The 16,604-nt window shown below is 61.9% G+C and overlaps 1 protein-coding gene across 6 annotated transcripts in view; it reads right to left on the bottom strand.

Moving 5' to 3' along the window:
- Window positions 1-249: 249 nt before the first annotated feature.
- Usp20 (ubiquitin specific peptidase 20) overlaps window positions 250-16,604 on the bottom strand; it is a gene marked incomplete at its 3' end in the record, with an annotated part of 27,114 nt that continues 10,759 nt past the window's right edge. For 2 of the 6 annotated variants that reach the window (XM_013506663.1, XM_013506664.1), the window contains 21 exon segments: window positions 250-352; window positions 576-657; window positions 729-898; window positions 993-1,119; window positions 1,196-1,376; window positions 1,733-1,778; window positions 1,898-1,955; window positions 3,436-3,530; window positions 3,832-4,004; window positions 4,085-4,194; window positions 4,356-4,496; window positions 4,739-5,186; window positions 7,583-7,661; window positions 9,016-9,129; window positions 9,683-9,752; window positions 9,988-10,084; window positions 10,704-10,832; window positions 11,014-11,094; window positions 11,911-11,964; window positions 13,460-13,555; window positions 14,861-14,975. In XM_013506663.1, the coding sequence (XP_013362117.1) occupies window positions 250-352; window positions 576-657; window positions 729-898; window positions 993-1,119; window positions 1,196-1,376; window positions 1,733-1,778; window positions 1,898-1,955; window positions 3,436-3,530; window positions 3,832-4,004; window positions 4,085-4,194; window positions 4,356-4,496; window positions 4,739-5,186; window positions 7,583-7,661; window positions 9,016-9,129; window positions 9,683-9,752; window positions 9,988-10,084; window positions 10,704-10,832; window positions 11,014-11,094; window positions 11,911-11,964; window positions 13,460-13,540 (2,439 nt within the window). 6 annotated transcript variants of the gene reach the window in all.

Below are 16,604 nucleotides of genomic sequence, written 5' to 3'. Positions count from 1 at the left end.
AGCTACTCTGTCCTGTTTCCTAAGACATTGTCAAAACAAAAAAAAAAAAAAAAAGAGCTGGAATACAACTTAGCATAAAGGCCCTGAGTTCAACCCCCAGTACTGCAAAAAGAAAAAAACGCCCCAACTTTACAAAACTCACCTTGCCCCGCTACTGCCAGCAGCAGCAGCCTCAGGGTCAGCGGAGCCCTCCCCCGTTCACAGAGCACCCCACCCCCACACGGGCTCCGGCGCCCCGGGCACCTTGACGAAGGTGTCGATCTCCACCTTCCTGCGCTTGGCCAGCGCCTCGATCTCCACCTGGCACACGGGGCACACGTAGAGGTGGTTCACGGCAGGGCCACCGCCGAACCTACGCCGAGGGAGGCATGGGCCTGAGCGGCCAGGGCCGGGGCACCGCCACGGCGGCCGTGGAGGAGTCTGGGTCCCCAGCAGGTGCCCCTCCCCGAGGGCTCCTCCCCCACCCCGCAGCCACTCCGGCCTGGGCCCTTCCCGGCCTGCCCTGTCCCGGCTGCAGAGCCGCCGGCCTGGCCGCAGGTCCCCACGCAGGGAACCCGGGCAGCGCCCGCCCTCACCTGTTGTACAGGTGCTCCCAGACGGTCTGCGGCAGGATGACCACCAGGTCGTCGATGTAGTGGTACTTGTTGGGCGGGATGCCTGCGGCGACAGCGAGGGAATGGGCTCGGGCCGCCCGCTGCCCGCCCGCGGCCCCCAGGAGGGCGCCTTACCTCCGTGCACGCAGAGGAAGGTGTGGTTGGTGATGGGCCCCGGCTCGGCGAAGGTGTTGAACTTGTTCAGCCATTCCCGGGACACGTAGAAGCGCAGCAGGCTGGGCTCCCGCATGGCGGCCAGCGACACCACCTGCTGCCGCTCGCGCACGGCCTCCTCGCTGCTCTTCCTGGCACGGGAAGGGATGGCAGGAGCCACGGGGACGGAGTGAGAGAGCCTGTCCTCGCGGGCGCCCGCCCCCTCTCCGCGGCCCGGCCGCGCACCTGTAGAAGAGCACGTAGGCCTCGGCATGCTGCACGGCGGTCTCGTGCACCTCGGTGACGTACTGGTCATCGAACTCGTACCACTGCCCGTTGATGACGTTCTGGCAGTAGGCGACGTAGTGGCCGCCTGGCGGGTGTGACAGCGGGGGTCACGGGGTGCGGGGGGCAGAGGGCGGGGCCGGGCCGGGCCCAGGGCCACTCACTGCCTGCTGTGCCATGGTGGCAGATGACGGACAGGAGGTCGTAGGTGGTGATCTGGGACGTGCACTCCTTGGCCAGGAAGGGGCGCAGGTCGAGGCCCTCGAGGGGGAAGGACACGTGGCTGCTGACCTTGAAGGAGTACGTCACCTCGTGTCGGAAGCGCTTCAGGTGGATGCACAGGATCTGGGATGACACGGGGTCACGGCAGGCAGGCCCAGGCTGCCAGGGGACAGGTGTGGGCCCTCTGCGACATGGTGACCACGGCCCTGCTGCCGCCAGGGCCAAGGGCCCCCTGCAAGCTGTGCTGGGCCACCACGCCCCCTGCACTGGTACCCAACCCCAGAACCCCTCCGTGCAGCCCCAGACCTCACTGCAGCCCCTCAGGGCTCGGCCATCTGCCGCCCGTCCTGCCCCGGGCTGAGGACGCCACACCCTCAGGTCTCGCTGACGGCCTGTGGGTGCGGGGTGCAGACACAGAAGTGGCTCCTGCAGCCTCCCAGGGCACCCCGAGTCCGCGTGGGGCGCTGTGGGGCGCTCACCTCGGGCAGCCGCAGGACCTTGCAGTACTTCACACCGTTCCGCAGCCTGGGGAGAGAGCCAGCGTGAGCGTCTCCCGGGGAGCAGGCATGCTGCATGCCCCAGGGGCCCCTTGGGGACCACCGGGCAGCTCAGGGGTGTGGGGAGGGCCCCCAGGGCGCACTCACTTCTTGCACCGCTCGCAGCTGTACATGTTGTCACCTGGGCGCAGGACAGGGCCAGGGCCAGCAGGGGTGGGAATGGGAGAAAGAGAGCAAGTGAGGGTCGGTGCCGGAGGAAATCCCGGTGAGCAGGCCGCGGCGCGCACTCCTGTCACCCAGCACTCGGGAGGCCGAGGCAGGAAGATCCGGAGTTCAGGGAGCTGAGCCTGGGCAACTTAGCGAAACCCCATCTTAAGATAAAAACTAGGAAGAGGGACAGGGATGTGGCTCCGTGTGAAGGCCCTGGGTCCAAGCGCTAGCGCTGTTAAGAATAAATAAAAGCCTCACGGTGCAAAAGCACCTCACACCCATTAGGCCTGCTACTCTCCCCAGGCCAGCAAAGAATGCTGAGGAGCCACAGACCGGAAGCCCGTGCGCTCCCGGAGGGGACAGGACATGCGCAGCCTGGGTGTCGGAGCGTGGCGGCTCCTCAGTCAGGACCAGAATCCCTGACCTGGAGATTCTCTCGCTGGGTGTGAGCAAAGAGATGAAAGAAGAGCTTTCTATCCCGAGCTTGTAGCGCCCATCCTCTCCTCCCAATACCTCAGCACAGACGCAGCCACAGGCCCACCGAGGGGTGAAGGGACAAAGTGTGCACAACCCAGAGTAGAATACTACTCAGCTTTCAAAAAGGGAGGCGCATCTGAAACAGGCTACAGCCTGGATGAGCCGAGGATGTTGCGCTCAGAACACATGCCGTTGCTAAAGGCAGGAACCAGAGGGCTGTGGACTTTCATTTATCTAAGGCAGGGTCTCTCTCTGCAGTTCAGGCTGGCCTTGAACTCACTTTGTAGCCCAGGCTGGCCTCTCAGAGATCCTCCTGCCTCAGCCTCCTGAGTGCTGGGATCATAGGCGTGCATCACCACGCCAGGCCTCAGTGAAACTGAATGCATAAAGCGTTTCAGTTTTGGGGCTGGGGATTTAGCTAGGCGGCACAGCGCCTGCCTGGCAAGCACAAGGCCGTAAGTTCAATTCAAACAGTACCAAAAAAAAAAAAAAAAGTTTCAGTTCTACAGGGTGACAATGTTCTGGAGTAGGTAGTGGTGACGGCTGTACAATAACGTGAATGTACTTAATATGACTGAACAGCATATTTATGTTAAAAGTAACATCAATAATGGCCATGACAGGAAACTTTCTTTTTGGGGGAGGTGGGATTTTGAGATAGGGTCTCGCTATGTAGTCCAGGGTGGCCTCAAACTCATGGCGACCCTCCTGCCTCAGCTTCCTTAGTCACACCTGGCTTTATGACAGTAAATTTTTTTGTTATAGTTTGATACAACTAAAAATTGGAGAGAGACAGAGAGAGAGAAAGAGAGAGACAGGTTTATTTCTCAAAGGTAAATAAAATGCTGAACAGTTAACAAAAAAATAAGGAAAGGAAAGAGATGGAGAATTTTGAGGAAATGCAGTCAACACGTTCAACAAACGCTGTTCCAGCTCATCAGTACTGCAGGGAAACTGAAGCCAGGTCCTCCCGGTTCTTCCTGCCAGCCCAGCCTCACCCTTCAGCTCATCAGCAGCAAAAAAGGCAGCCAGGCAGTCTTCCAGGGTGACCACGGGCCCCCAAAACCAGCTGGGGGTGCAGGAGATCACAAACCTGCAGAGAAGGTGCGGGCTGCGGAGCCTGGGCAGGAGGGCGTCCGGGGGGCTTGGCTGGAGCCCAGAGGCGCAGCGCGGTCAGCCCCAGGGGACCTCGGGCAAGGACTGTCCCCTCCCCAGCCCTGCCAGCCTCGTCCATCCATCTGGCAAGGTCCCTCTGGGTGTCACCTGCCCTCCACCCTCATTGACCACGCGTCCCCGCTGTCTCCAAATGGCCAGGGCAGCTCCCTCCCCACCGGCGACCGGGGCTCCCTCTGCCGCCTCCCTGTGGACAGTGGGGACACGCGGACCCCGCGTACCGCCGGATGTACTCCACGACGAAGGCCAGCCAGCCCTGGGCTGCGTAGCTGTCCCCGCAGGTGCCCGGCTTGGCCGGCACGTTCTGGTAGATGGCCGAGTGCAGCTTGGCCAGGTCCTCCTTGCCAGGAATGGGCAGCGACAGGTCCTGGAACGTCTCCACTGTGGTGGACACCTGTGGGGGCGGAGGTCAGCATCCCAAGTCCAAGTCCAGCCCCGGCTGGCAGGCGCCCCGGGCAGGGCAGGCCCACCCACCCGGTCACAGGTGAGACACTGCACAAGGCTGAGGATGGAGCCGTCGAAGATGTCCGAGATGACGCTGCGGTAGTGCTGCTCCTTCCGCCTCCGGCTGCCGGAGACCTGGGCTGGGGGCAGAGCGAGGGACACGTGGCGCCCCACCCTCACCCGCCTGCAACGGCACAGGCGCCGGGAACCCTGCCGGGCCCAGGGGTCGCTCTGTATGATTAACACACGGTCCTGCTCACTCCCCCCGCATCCGGGGCCCACTGCGCCCGCACCCGCGCACCTTTCCGGAGCACATAGGACGGCCCGGTCCGCGCGGGGCTCGTGCGTCGGGGGCTGCTGGCCAGCTTGGCGTGGCCCTCGCGGAGGTGGACGGGGCTGCAGGGGTGAGAGGGGCTGCGGAGGTGGGCGTCGTTATCGGGCTCTGAGGGCAGAGAAGGCACGGTGCTGAGCCAGGTGGCTAGCCGGAGTCCCTGTGCCAGCTCCGCAGCAGGGTTCCCTCTGCCCTGCGCCCTGCGCCCACTGGGCCCGGGCACGCGAGACAGCACCCTCCCGAGGGGCAGCTGCGGCGGGGCACCAGCGTCCCTCTCCCCTGGCCACGGCTGGGGGCAGAATTGGCCCCAGGGCGGTGGCGCCGCAGAGGGGCTGGGTCCCTGCGCTCTGTACCTGGCGTCCAGCAGGGGCTGCTGGGCCGCGGCGACGGCGGCTGGGCCTCGGGGGGCTGCTCAGCCAGGCCGGCCAGGGCGGTGTCCACGTCGGCGTCCTCATCCACCTGCTCCGAGCTGCTGCGCTGCTGGCCCCAGGTGCCCTTGCGGTCCTTCAGGCGCTCCTTCTCCGAGATGGCCCGGCCCGCCTCCTCCGCGGCCAGCAGCTCCGCCTCGGCCTGCGCACCGCCCCCGCCAAGGCCCTGCCCGTCGCCCTCGCCCCGGTCACTGCTGGAGTCGCAGGACAGGAACTCGTCCTCCGAGGGGCTGCGGTCGCCTTCCCGCTTCTCATCCGTGTCGCTCGAGTCCGAGTCCCGGGCCTCCGTTAGCGCTGCAGCCGCCGCCACCGCGGGCTCCTTGAGTTCCTCGTGCAGCTGGTCCATGAGGCAGCGCAGGAACTCCTGGGTGTCCTGCAAGGGGCCTGCGTCAGGGGACACTTGGGGACACGCGCCTGCAGCCTCTGCCTGCGGGGACATGGCTGAGTGGGCTGCGTTCAAGGCAGGTGCGGGGAAAGGGCACCAGGGGGTGAAGGCAGCTGACTGACAGCCAAGGGCACTGGAGGTGGCCCTGACAGTTCCACTGAGGCAGGGGTCTCTGGGCACCACCGCAGAGAGGGAACTGGGGCAGACGGCCAGGTCAGGGCCACCAGCCAGTGTCACAGAGTTAGGCAGGCAGGTGTCCTGAGACAGGCACGAAGAACGGTCCCCTTAACAAACAGAGGCCTGCTGGGCGTGGTGGCACATGCCTGTAATCCCAGCACTTGGGAGGCCGAGGCAGGAGGATTGTTGTGAGTTCAAGGCCAGCCTAGGCTACAAAGTAAGCTCAACGCTAGCCTGAACTGTATAGGAAGACCGTCTCAAAAAGCAAAAAAAATAAATAAATAAATAAAGAAACAGCAGCCCACCAGGTGTAGTGGCACACACCTGTAATCCCAGCACTCAGGAGGCTGAGGCAAGGGGATTGTTGCAAGTTCAAGACCAGCCTGGGCTACAAAGTGAGCTCAAGGCCAGCCTGAACTGCATAGCAGAGACCCTATCCCAAAAAGCCAGAAAAAAGAAAAGAAACAGCAGCCAACCAGCTTCTTCTGGTCCCACCTTTAACAGGGGCACCCTGGCCAGGTGTGGTGGCACACAAGTGTGATCCCCGCACTCTGGGAGGCTGAGGCCGGAGGGCCTCAAGTTTGAGCCCAGCCTGGGCAAGTTAGCAAGATCCTGTCTCAAAATTTTTAAAAAGGACTAGATATGTAGTTCAGTGTAAAGGCCCAGGGTGTGAGGCCCAATACCACACACACACTCTCTCTCTCACATACACACACACACACTCTCTCTCTCACACACACACACACAGCACTGTGCTCCTTCACCAAGGAGCATGGACATGATGGACATGATGGACGTGTTCTTTGCCGCAGCCTGGTCGCACCACAGGCCCAGACTTGTCCCCGTGTGAGTCCACGAACCACAGAGAAGGAGGCTTCTCCTGCAGCCGGACGACGCCACACAGGTCCTCGCAGCCCCTCAGCGGTGTCCTCCCCAGGGCCACCAGGGTGCCCGCTCCAGAGCCAGGCGGCCCCATGTGAAGGGGAGCCCCGTGCTGCCTGATCCCGCCCCCACCCCAGGCGCTGGGTGACCTGAGCCTGGGTGCTGTACTGCGCCACGGGGGACAGCGGAGCCCCCTCACGTGCACAGTGGGAGCCGTCACTCCTCCGGAAGGCGCTGTCCAGGCCGGGCCTGGCACCTGCTCCAAGCGTGAGCGGAGGTGCGGCAGCGGCCGATGCCCTGGCACAGGCAACCCCCCACCCCCGTGCTACGGCCAGGGACCTGTGCTCAGCAGCAGAGGGTGCGCAGCCAGGTTCAGCTCTGGCCACGGGCTCCGCCGACACCCGGCCAAGGGGCCACCTGGGCCACTGGGGACGTGGACTCCAGGAGCTGGCGCCTCAGCCTGGGGCTGGCTGACCTGCACATAGCTGCCGCTGCCACGGCCTCCTCTTGGCCTCGTGATGTGCCTGCGTGCACAGGGTGCTGGCGTTGATCCCAGGGCCACTGCGCTGCACTACATCCCCCGGGCTTTTTTATTTTTCATTTTGAGACAGGGTTTTGCTAAGTCACCAGGCTGCCCAGGTTAAACTCAAACTCAGCCTCCTAGAGTGCTAGGATGACAGGCACAGACCAGCATGCCCAACCAGGTCTCATGATTTTAGAAACTAGGAAGATACGGCTTTTTTTTTTTTTTTGGTCATTTTGAGACAGGGTCTTGCTACACAGTTCAGGCTGGCCTTGAGCTCACTTTGCAGCCCAGGCTGGCCTCGAATTTGCAATGATCCTCCTGCCTCAGCCTCCTGAGTACTGGGATTACAACCAACCCTGTCATATGGCTTTTTTGTTTGTTTTTGGGCAGGCTGAGCTTGAACTCATTATGTAGCCCAGGTTGGCCTCAAAGTTGTCCTGATTCTCCTGCTTCAGCCTCCTGAGTGCTGGGATGACCGGCGTGCACCACTACACCTGTCCTGTATGGCTACTTCTAAGTTCTCCCAGATTAAAAAAATTGCAATTCACATTTTCATTTACTAGAGCTGGGATTCTGCTCATGGGCTGGTGCCACTATGGGCAGGAACTGAGTCCCAGCTGGACCCCACTACCTGCACGGCTTGCCACAAGCTATGGGGCCGGGACAGGTTGGCTGCGCTGGGGCGCACAGCTGGCCCCACTCGGCCTCAGCCGGCAGCCCCCGCCTGGCCACAGGCCTCCTGCCCCTGCCACGGCAGCTCCACTCTGCGGCAGCTCAGTGCCGGCGGCTCACGGCCTACCTGCTGGGCGTAGCCTCGGAACATCGGGTTCACCAACTTGATCCCATGAGACAGGCTGGTGGGGATCACGTAGCTCGGCCTGTGGGGAGACCCAGCCCGTCACTCCCAGTGCTCCACCGTGAGAGGTAATGCTGGAGTGCAGGTGGCCAGTGAGGCCAGATCAGATCAGCTGTGGGGACTGCCCCAGCCTGGAGACCGGCAGGTCCCACGGCCACACAAGCCAGAGGGAGAACGTGGAGCCCCAGCTGCTGCCTCAACCCTCCCTGTACAATGTTTACCGTGGTTCTCATTTCCAGAGTAATACATGCTCATTACTTAAAATCTAAAAGTCTGCCGGGCGTGGTGGCACATGCCTGCAATTACAGCACGCAGAAGGCTGAGGCAGGAGGATCACTGTGAGTTCAAGGCCAGCTTGGGCTCCATAGCAAGGCCCTGTCTCAAAAAACAAAACAAAAAATCTGAAAGTCCATAAAATCCAGAATTTTCTGCACAAGTAAAGTGCAGGTGCCAGCAGTTCACTGCTTGGCATCACGTCTGTGGCGCTGGGGACGGAGCCCAGGGCCTCACACATTCGAGGCGAGCACTACCCACTGAGCGACGCCCTGGGCCTGGCTTTTACTTTAACTTGAGAGTGGGTCTCCCTGAGTGGCCCAGGGTGGCCTCGAGTTTGCGACTGTCCTGTCTCAGCCCCCGTGCAGCTGGAGTTACGGGCGGGCACCCCTGTGATTTGCACGTGCTCATCTTCTCCTCCGCCGGTCGTGTTCCCTGGAAGAAGGTCCGGCTGAGCTTGTGGTCTTCAACCCATCTTGCCCTGAGCCACAGCCAAGCCTGGTGTCGCCCACCTGCTGAGGGACCTCAGCTGCAGCTGAGGATGAGCCCAGGCCTGGCCTGGCTTTCTGAAAATTGGCTGCCAGCTGGGCTCAACCCAGGGCCAAATTCTAGCTCCATCTTGAGGGTGGCTGCAAGCTGCATGATTGTGAGCAAGATACTTTCTTTCTTTCTTTCTTTGTTTTTTTTGTTTGTTTGTTTGTTTGTCTTTTTGAGACAGGGTCTTGCTATGCAGTTCAGGCTGGCTTTGAGCTCACTTTGTAGCCAAGGCTGGACTCAAACTCACAACGATCTTCCTGCCTCAGCCTCCCGAGTGCTGGGATTACAGACGTGCGCCACTACGCCCAGCCTTTTCTTTCTTTAACATTTTATTTATTCATTTATTTTTTTGTAACAGGGTCTCACTTTGCATTCTAGACTGGTCCTGAGCTCACAGGCTGGCCTCAAAGGCATGGTCATCCTCCTGCCTCGGCCTCCTGAGTGCTAGGATTACAGATGTGCTCCACACACCTGGCTATGAACAAGGCACTTAGAGCCCCCTGCACCTCAGCTCCCCCTCAACCCAGGGGCTGAGAAGGCCCGGCCCCCACACCCCAGGCGCTCACCGCTTCTTGTGCCAGACCTCGGAGACCAGCTTCTGGTAGCTCTTGCACAGGGCCGGCTTCTTGTCTGTGCGCACCAGGCCGCCACACTCCAGGAAGAACTGGGTCAGCGGGGGGCTGGGCAAGAGGAAGGGGCACCCAGCGGTCAGGAGGAGCCATGGAAGCCCGGGCACAGCAGCAGAGGCCACTGCACCCGGAACGGCCTGCAGCTGCTGTAGGGGCCCCTTGTGGACCGCAGCCACTGCCCACGGCGCATGTCCTCATCCTGACGCTGTCCCTGGACGAGCCTGGGACAGAGGTCCTCAGAGGCACTGCGGCGGCTCCGGGGCAATAACCCATCTGCCTGGCACCCTGGACAGAGGAACCTGAACGCCCAGAGACACCAGGCCTATGTGCACACAGGGACAGTGTGTGGGGGACAGGGTGAGAGGACGGCTGCCATCTGCAAGCCAAGGACAGAAACGCCGGCGGCCATGACGCCTTGGCCTTGGCCTCAGGACCGCGCCAGGGCTCATCCTGCGGGCTCTCCTGGGCCACACACACGCCCCGTCTCCCTCTTCCACGCCCAGATCTGGAGCCCAGCCCTGGGGCCTCTCCGGTCACCTCTGCAGATGTGTCCCTGCGGGAGGGGCTGTGTCTCCCACCCTGGCCTCGGCCCGAGGGCACCTACCAATTGGACAGGGCCTGCAGAGCGGCGTTCATATAGCACGAGTTGCCGAGGTTCTTCATGCCCGTGAGGCCTGGGGAGGGACAGCAGGGAGGTGAGGGCCCCCTTGGGGAGGGGACCTCACACGCCTGGCTCGGCTGGGCTGGGCTCTGCCCTCCAGGGTTCCGTCCTCCCGCGAGGGCCACATGGGGGCCGCGGGCAGAAGGCCGGGCCTCTGGGACCCTGGGTGGGGCCCCGCCCAGTGGGGCCATCTGCAGCGCGGGCACAAGCAGAGACCCAGCTGCCAGCCCCCCACTTGGCGCTGTCACCTCGAGGTTTCAGGTCATCGTCCTCTGACTCTGACTCCCCTTCATCAGCCACAGCGACGGGCACGGCTTTCAGGGGGTGGGAGGGCAGTGGGGAGCCCTGCAATGGAGACCCGGGGTGAGGAATGGGGCACCTGCCCGGCCCTTGGCCCTCGGTAGAGCCCGGGAGGCGCGGTGGGGCAGGCTTATCCCGGCAACCCCGCTTCATCCATCTTATTTGTAAGAATGAATGACCTCTGTCACTTGGAAACACCTGCGAAAACACAGGCTCAGGACAACACAGCGTCTCCTGGAAGCGCGATTAATCCTGCACGTCTCCGTGCGTCCGCTGGCCTCAGACGGCTGGAACGCAACTGAAACTGCTCGCTGTGTGCACTGACAGCTGTTCTAGGCCGGCCGTGCTCCCGAGCGAGCTGGCCGCAGGCCGACCAGGCGCATCTCACGTGGGGGCGCATCCACCCGCCCAGGGCAGCCCCCGCCACACTGGCTCAGAGAAGCCACTGGCGCCACATGGCCCCGGGGGACCCGGGCAGTCTCCCCGAGAGGGGCACTGCAGTGACCGCTCGGGACGCCTTCAGATCTGGAGCTGCCATCGGCCACCTGGGCCCTGCCCTGCGCTTTCACACTCTGATCCCCAGACCCCGGACCTCTGCGGCCCCCTGTGTCCCCGCCACACTGATGCGCGGCACAGTGGCCTTGCGCCCCGCCCCGTCGGGTACCTGCTCGGGGAACTTGAGCGGGGCGCTGGGCGGGGCCGCCCGCCGCTGGTCCAGGAAGACCTCTCGTTCGCACGCATAGCACCACACCCGGAAGGTGGTCAGGTTCACCGTCAGGTTGTGCTTCTTCGCCTGCGGCGGGGTGCGGGGTGAGGGCCAAGGAGCCCCCACCGGCCCCGCTCCCCACCGGGCTGTCACCGGGGCCCCCGCACCACACCGACGGGCTCCTGCTGGGACTGTCCCCATGCTCTGCCCCCAGCCTCCCAGCCACAGAGCCCGCAGCTGGCGCAGGCCGCAGCCGGGCCCCACCCACCTGCGCGTGGAGGGTGCTGTGGTCAGCGAAGGACTCTCCGCAGCCGACGTAGGGACAGGCCGCCTGCGGGGGAGGTGCGGGCTGGGACCAGCAGGGACGAGCTGCGCGGCAGCTCCTGACTGCGTCCTGACTGCCCCCACGCCCAGCGGGAGGGGTGCCTCTGCCAGCCAGGGAACGCAGGCTCACGCCAGGCGAGATGGACGGGCGGCGTGGCCTGGGCTTCGCTCTTCTGGGGCCACTTGGGGCCCACGCTCTGTCCCTCCCTCCACGGAGCCCTGCTTCCTGCTGGGGCTGCTGAAATCCAAGCCCTAGCACCCTGGGCCTCAAAATCTTTTTCTCCCCGTGGACACTGACTGGGTGCAGGCGGAAGCCAGGTAGCCAGGTGGCCTGAGCCCGGGGGTGGGGCCCTCAGGTGCCCTAGCCCGTCTCTAGTCCAGCGCTGCCCCTGCAGGCATGGTGGGTTGGGGGGGCCCTCCCCATGGTGGCGAGCACCAGGCTGAGGGCACGCCGTCTCCTAATGTCCTCGGCTGTCTCTCCTGACCGTGGGCGGCCCTGGGTGGAAGCACAGCCGCCTGTCCTCCGCTCCCCCTCCGCTGAGTGGCAGCCCTAGTGCCTGGGGCCCAGGTCCTCTGAAAGCCTGTCTTGGTCTTCACTTGTACCCATAATGCTGTGTTTTGTTTTGTTTTGTTTCTTTTAAGAATTTTTTTTCTCCTTTGGTTTTCTGAGGCAAGGTCTCACTATGTAGCCCAGGCTGGCTTCAAACTCACAGTGATCCTCCTGCCTCAGCCTCCCTAGTGCTGAGGGGAGCCAGTGCTGGGTTTGGGGCAGGGCCCCTGAGGGACAGGCACTCCCAGTCCCATTCCCACACCCACACCCTGCCCCATGCCCTCTCCTCACCTGCAGACAGGCCCACAGGTTGGGTCCCACGACGCCGCATGACTGGCAGGTGCCCTGCAAGGGAGGGGAGGGCGAGCAGCTGCAGCTGGCTCACCACCGGTGCTTTGGGGACTCACGGGGACAGGCCCTGCCCAGCACCCGAAAGCAGGCTCCCAGCCCCCTTCCTGGCACCGTCAGATTTCTTGTCATGTGCTTATAAAACGTTCTCAAATAAAATCACTGGGGCTGAGCCAGACAGAGCCTTCCTCTCCTGTCATCCTCTCTTCTATCTGCACTCCGTGCTTTACCCCAATCATTCCACCCCAGACAGTGAGGTAACAGCGGAGGAGGTGTGGGCTTCTTCTGAGCTATGTCTCTGCTCTCATCATAGTGTGCAATGCAGATGTAATGGCAGGAGCCAAAGCAACTACTTTGGACTCAGAGAAAAAAGTCACGTATCAAGAATGGCAGAGCCACCTTCCCGGGCCTATCTACCTTTAGTATGTTCTGAGAGAGAAGCAGGAGCTCTCTCATGCAAGCTATTGTATTTCAGGGTCTCTCTGTAACAACTTAAACTGTGCTCTGAAGCATTTTGTCTATACATGTCTAGAACAGTGGTTCCAAAACAAAATCCTGTAACTGCTGTGCTCCAAGGAGTTGAGAGAGAAATTCCAAGTGACCCGGGAGGGCACTTACACCCTGGGGCGGTGAGAGGGCGCTGGTGCCCGGCCAGCGAATGAGCACATCCAGCACCCTGCGCGTGGGGCCTGGTGACTGTGTCGCAGCTCCCAGCCCCTTTCACAGACCGGCAGAGGTCACCAAAACAGGCGTCTTGGAGACAGGAGATGTGTCCCTGGGAGAGGGACTGTGGCCACATGTCTCAAAGCAGCGGCTGGCAACTGCCATGGTTTACAGAACAAGAGTGAAATGGAGACCAGCTCTACCCACCTGCTGTCTCGGCTTTTGTAAAGAAAACATACAAAAGCAACTAAAGAAGTGTTGACCTGAGCGGGGTGGGGCAGGGAGAGGGCTTACCGAGGTGTCATGGCGGGGGACACCAGATGCCTCTCTTTGGTAGGGGCGACACTGGGGATTGAACCCAGGACCCTTGCACTGAGCTACTTCAACAGCCTTTTGCTTTTTATTTTGAGACTGGGTCTCAGTCACCGAACTATACAGGCTAAGCATGAATTTGAGATCCTGCTGCCTCCGCTTCTCGGAGTGCTGGGATCACAGGCGTGCACCACCACGCCAGGCCATGCCACTGCATTCCTGAACCACGTTCCCCTGCCGGGAAGATCCAGCTTAACCACAGCACACACAGGCCTCGGCACCTTCCTGCAGCACGCAAGGCTGGGGGCAACGGGTGCAGGCCACGCACGCGTGCGCCTGGTTCCACCCCCAGCACCGAGCCTCTCCCGGCCTCAGTGACTCAGATGGCCCGGGCGGGCCGTAATTAAGGCGTGGGAAGAGGCTGCGGGGCAGACGCCAGCGTCCTGCCTTCCCAGAGGGGCCCCAGCCGCACCCAGGAACCGCGCCCCGGGCCTGGCCCATCGCCACCGCCCCTCACCTTCGACTTGAGCAGCAGGTCCTCTTTGGTCACCTCCCCCACGGAGTCCAAGTGAGGGCAGAGGTCCCGGGGGTCCGCCATCGCGGCCTGGCTCACCTGGGCGGAAACACGGCCACTGGGTGAGCGGCCACCAGCCAGAGGTCGTGGAGTCACTCTGGCCAGGGACGGAGGGCAGCCCCCCAACTCCTCCAGCCTTCTGCTCCTCCTCTGAGAGGACAGCTGTCCCCACGGTCACTGGGCCACACGCAGACAGCGTGCCTGGCAGGCAGGCGCAGGGCGTGAGGCTTCGAGCCTCGGAAAGGGACTCGGGCCCGCCTGAATGTGGAGCAGCCAACCGAGTGTCTCTCTGTACAGTTTAGGCTGGCCTTGAACTCGCTGCGTACCCCGGGCTGGCCTCAAACTAGCGACGATCTTCCTGCCTCAGCCTCCCTAGTGCTGGGAAGACAGGACTGTGCTACTATGCCCAGCACTTTTTAGGAGAACAAATGCCTCCCTTGGGGAGTGTCTTGACGGTGGTGAACAGGCCCAGAATGTTAAAACTGCTCATCGTACACACACACACACACACACACACACACACACACACCCCCCACACACACAGGAGAGCCTGCAGAACCAAGGAAATCTCCTGAGCTCGGGGGCTGCGCTGGCGTCATCCGACAATCACACTATATCCCCTGCAAGCCTCACCACTGTGGTGGGCGGCAGGGCGGGGGTCTGCGGGGCTCCCCCTAAGCACTGCACAACTTCCTACGGATCTGTGCTTTCCTAGGAAAACACCTCAAAATAAGTCAATGCTCCAGTTCCCTGGTATTTTAGCAGAAACCCAGCCAGGAGACTGACAGCTGGCCGCAGGATGAGGACTGGAAGTGGAGCCAGGAGTGCGTCCCTCACAGGAGCGAGGTGGAGCAGCTCCCGACGGCCCTCTCCAGCCTCAGTACCAGCAAGGCAGAGGCCCAGACTCCGCCCAAGCAGCAGACACTGTGCCGAGGAGGCACAGCCGCCAGGCCGAGCGCAGACCCTGCACTGCTCCGTGAAAATTCTTGAGCCGGGTGTGGCGGTGCACACCTGTCATCCCGGCACTCGGGAGGCTGAGGCGGGGCAGGAGGATCGCTGTCAGTTAGAGGTCAGCCTGGGCTACCCAGTGAGTTCAAGGCCAGCCTGTGCTTACATGTGGAGCCCTTGTCTCAAAACACCAAAAAAATAGACAGAAAAGTTCTCCTGGTGGCCCCAAGTGGCTGCAACCAGCCCCACTCCCAGGCAGGGGTGGGGGCCTTTCCTGCCGGAGTCACAGACAGCAGCGCAGGCCTGACGCTCGGGGCCCACACCCTGTGCTCAGCGCACCTCCGCCACCCACCCTCCCGCTTGGTGCCAAACATGCCCTCTGGGTGCCAGGCCCACCTCTGAGTCCACCGGCGCGCGCAGGCAGCCGGCTCGTTCATGCTCTGTGGGCAGCTGTGGTGGCGACAGGGACAGTGACGCAGGGCACACTGTGAGGAGAGGGCCCGGCAGGAGCCTGTGGGAAGAACCGGAGTATTTCCTGCTGTTTAAGACTGCGTCTCCCTATGTCATCCAGGCTGGCTTCGAACTGTGTGTAGCCCAGGCTGGCCGCAAACTCCCAGCAATCCTCCTGCCTCAGCCTCGGAGTGCTGGGATTACAGGAGTGCTAGGAGTACCACCGTGCGCCCCCACGCAGACAGCTGTTATTTTAAAATGATTCTTTGTGCCAACTAGAGGCCGCAACGGCCCAGCACCCTCCTAGGCAGGCAAGTGCATTTTTAGGTATTTGGGACCTCCCCAGGCTACACACCCCACAGGGACAGTAAAACACAGGGCCAAGGGGGTGTGGTTGGGGCAGGGCACCTTTGTGCTCCCCAGAAAGGACCCTCTGGGCCCCCAGGAGGGGGTCACAGGCTGCCCCACCACTGTCCCTCGTGTGCCCCTCGTGTGCCCCTCAGAGCACCCTGGGAGCCTAGCACACCAGCCCACATCCTCAGGGCTTAGCAAGCCCAGGGCTCGTCCGTGTCCCACATCCCCCCCACCGCCCACCACCGCCGCAGGGCTGGACGGCTGCCCAGACGGGGCGGACGGGGAAGGGAGCGTTTAAATGTGCAGTTATAGGACAGTCGCAGGTCTGCGGTTCTCAGTCCCTGAGTTCCCACTGAGGTGGCAGGCTTTTGCTTCCACCCCGTGCTGGCCCTGGTCCTCTGCTATTTTTGGGTTTTAGTGTTTCTAGTCTGCTCTGTCTCTCCGGCTGGACAGCGCGTAGGGTGGGAGCTGGACTGTGATCCTGGCGACAGTGACACGGCCACTCTTTCTTATTTCTCTTTCTTGAAGATAGGGTCTGCATAGTCCGGGCTGGTCTGGAGCTCACTATTCTGCGGCGATAATCCCGCCTCAGCCTCCGGAGTGCGGGGATCACAGGCGTGCGCCACCAGGCCCAAAGGCCCACTCTGAACCCACAAGGGCAGTCAGACTCCAGCTCCTGCAGCCTTGGGGAGCCGCCCCCATGCCCTCCCACACCCCCACTGCACAGATGAATAGAGGCACAGCTGAGTGGCAACCAGTTCAGCCAAGGCCAGTCGGCAGCTAGTAACCAGCTCGGGACCGCCTCGGTCCAGCAGAGCCTCCGTCTAAGTCCACGCTTGAAGTGGGGCAGACATGGTGATGCATCCTGTATTCTCAGTATCTAGGAGGCTGAGGCAGGATGACTGGGAGTTTGAGGTCAGTTTGGGCTACATAGTGAGATCCTGTCTGGAAAAAGCTAAAAAATAAACAGGTAGATAAGTACACAAGAAAGATGACTGGGGATTGGCAACATCTCAAAGGACCAGAAAGAAAATACTTCAGGCTTTAGGGGCCACACCAACTTCCGTCAACCTTTTCTCCCCTCCTCCCAACCCTGTAACAGATGTCCTCTGCTCAAGGCCGCACACACAATGGTCCGCAGCACCTGTCCCAGCACCACGCTGAATGGCCTCCTAAAGCAAACCCATTGGCATTGGCATTGGCATTTCACATCCAGCTGCACACGCAGCACCAGCACGTTCAGTAAGGCAGAGAGTAAAGATTGGCGGGCACGGCTCCACGCTCAGTCTATTTTTTTTTTTTTTTTTTGGTCTTTTTGAGACAGGGTCTCGCTATG

This window comes from Chinchilla lanigera, unplaced genomic scaffold (genome assembly GCF_000276665.1).
Source record: "Chinchilla lanigera isolate Chin_1 unplaced genomic scaffold, ChiLan1.0 scaffold00112, whole genome shotgun sequence".
Taxonomy (NCBI): domain Eukaryota; kingdom Metazoa; phylum Chordata; class Mammalia; order Rodentia; family Chinchillidae; genus Chinchilla; species Chinchilla lanigera.
This window is presented reverse-complemented; position numbering and strand designations above follow the sequence as displayed.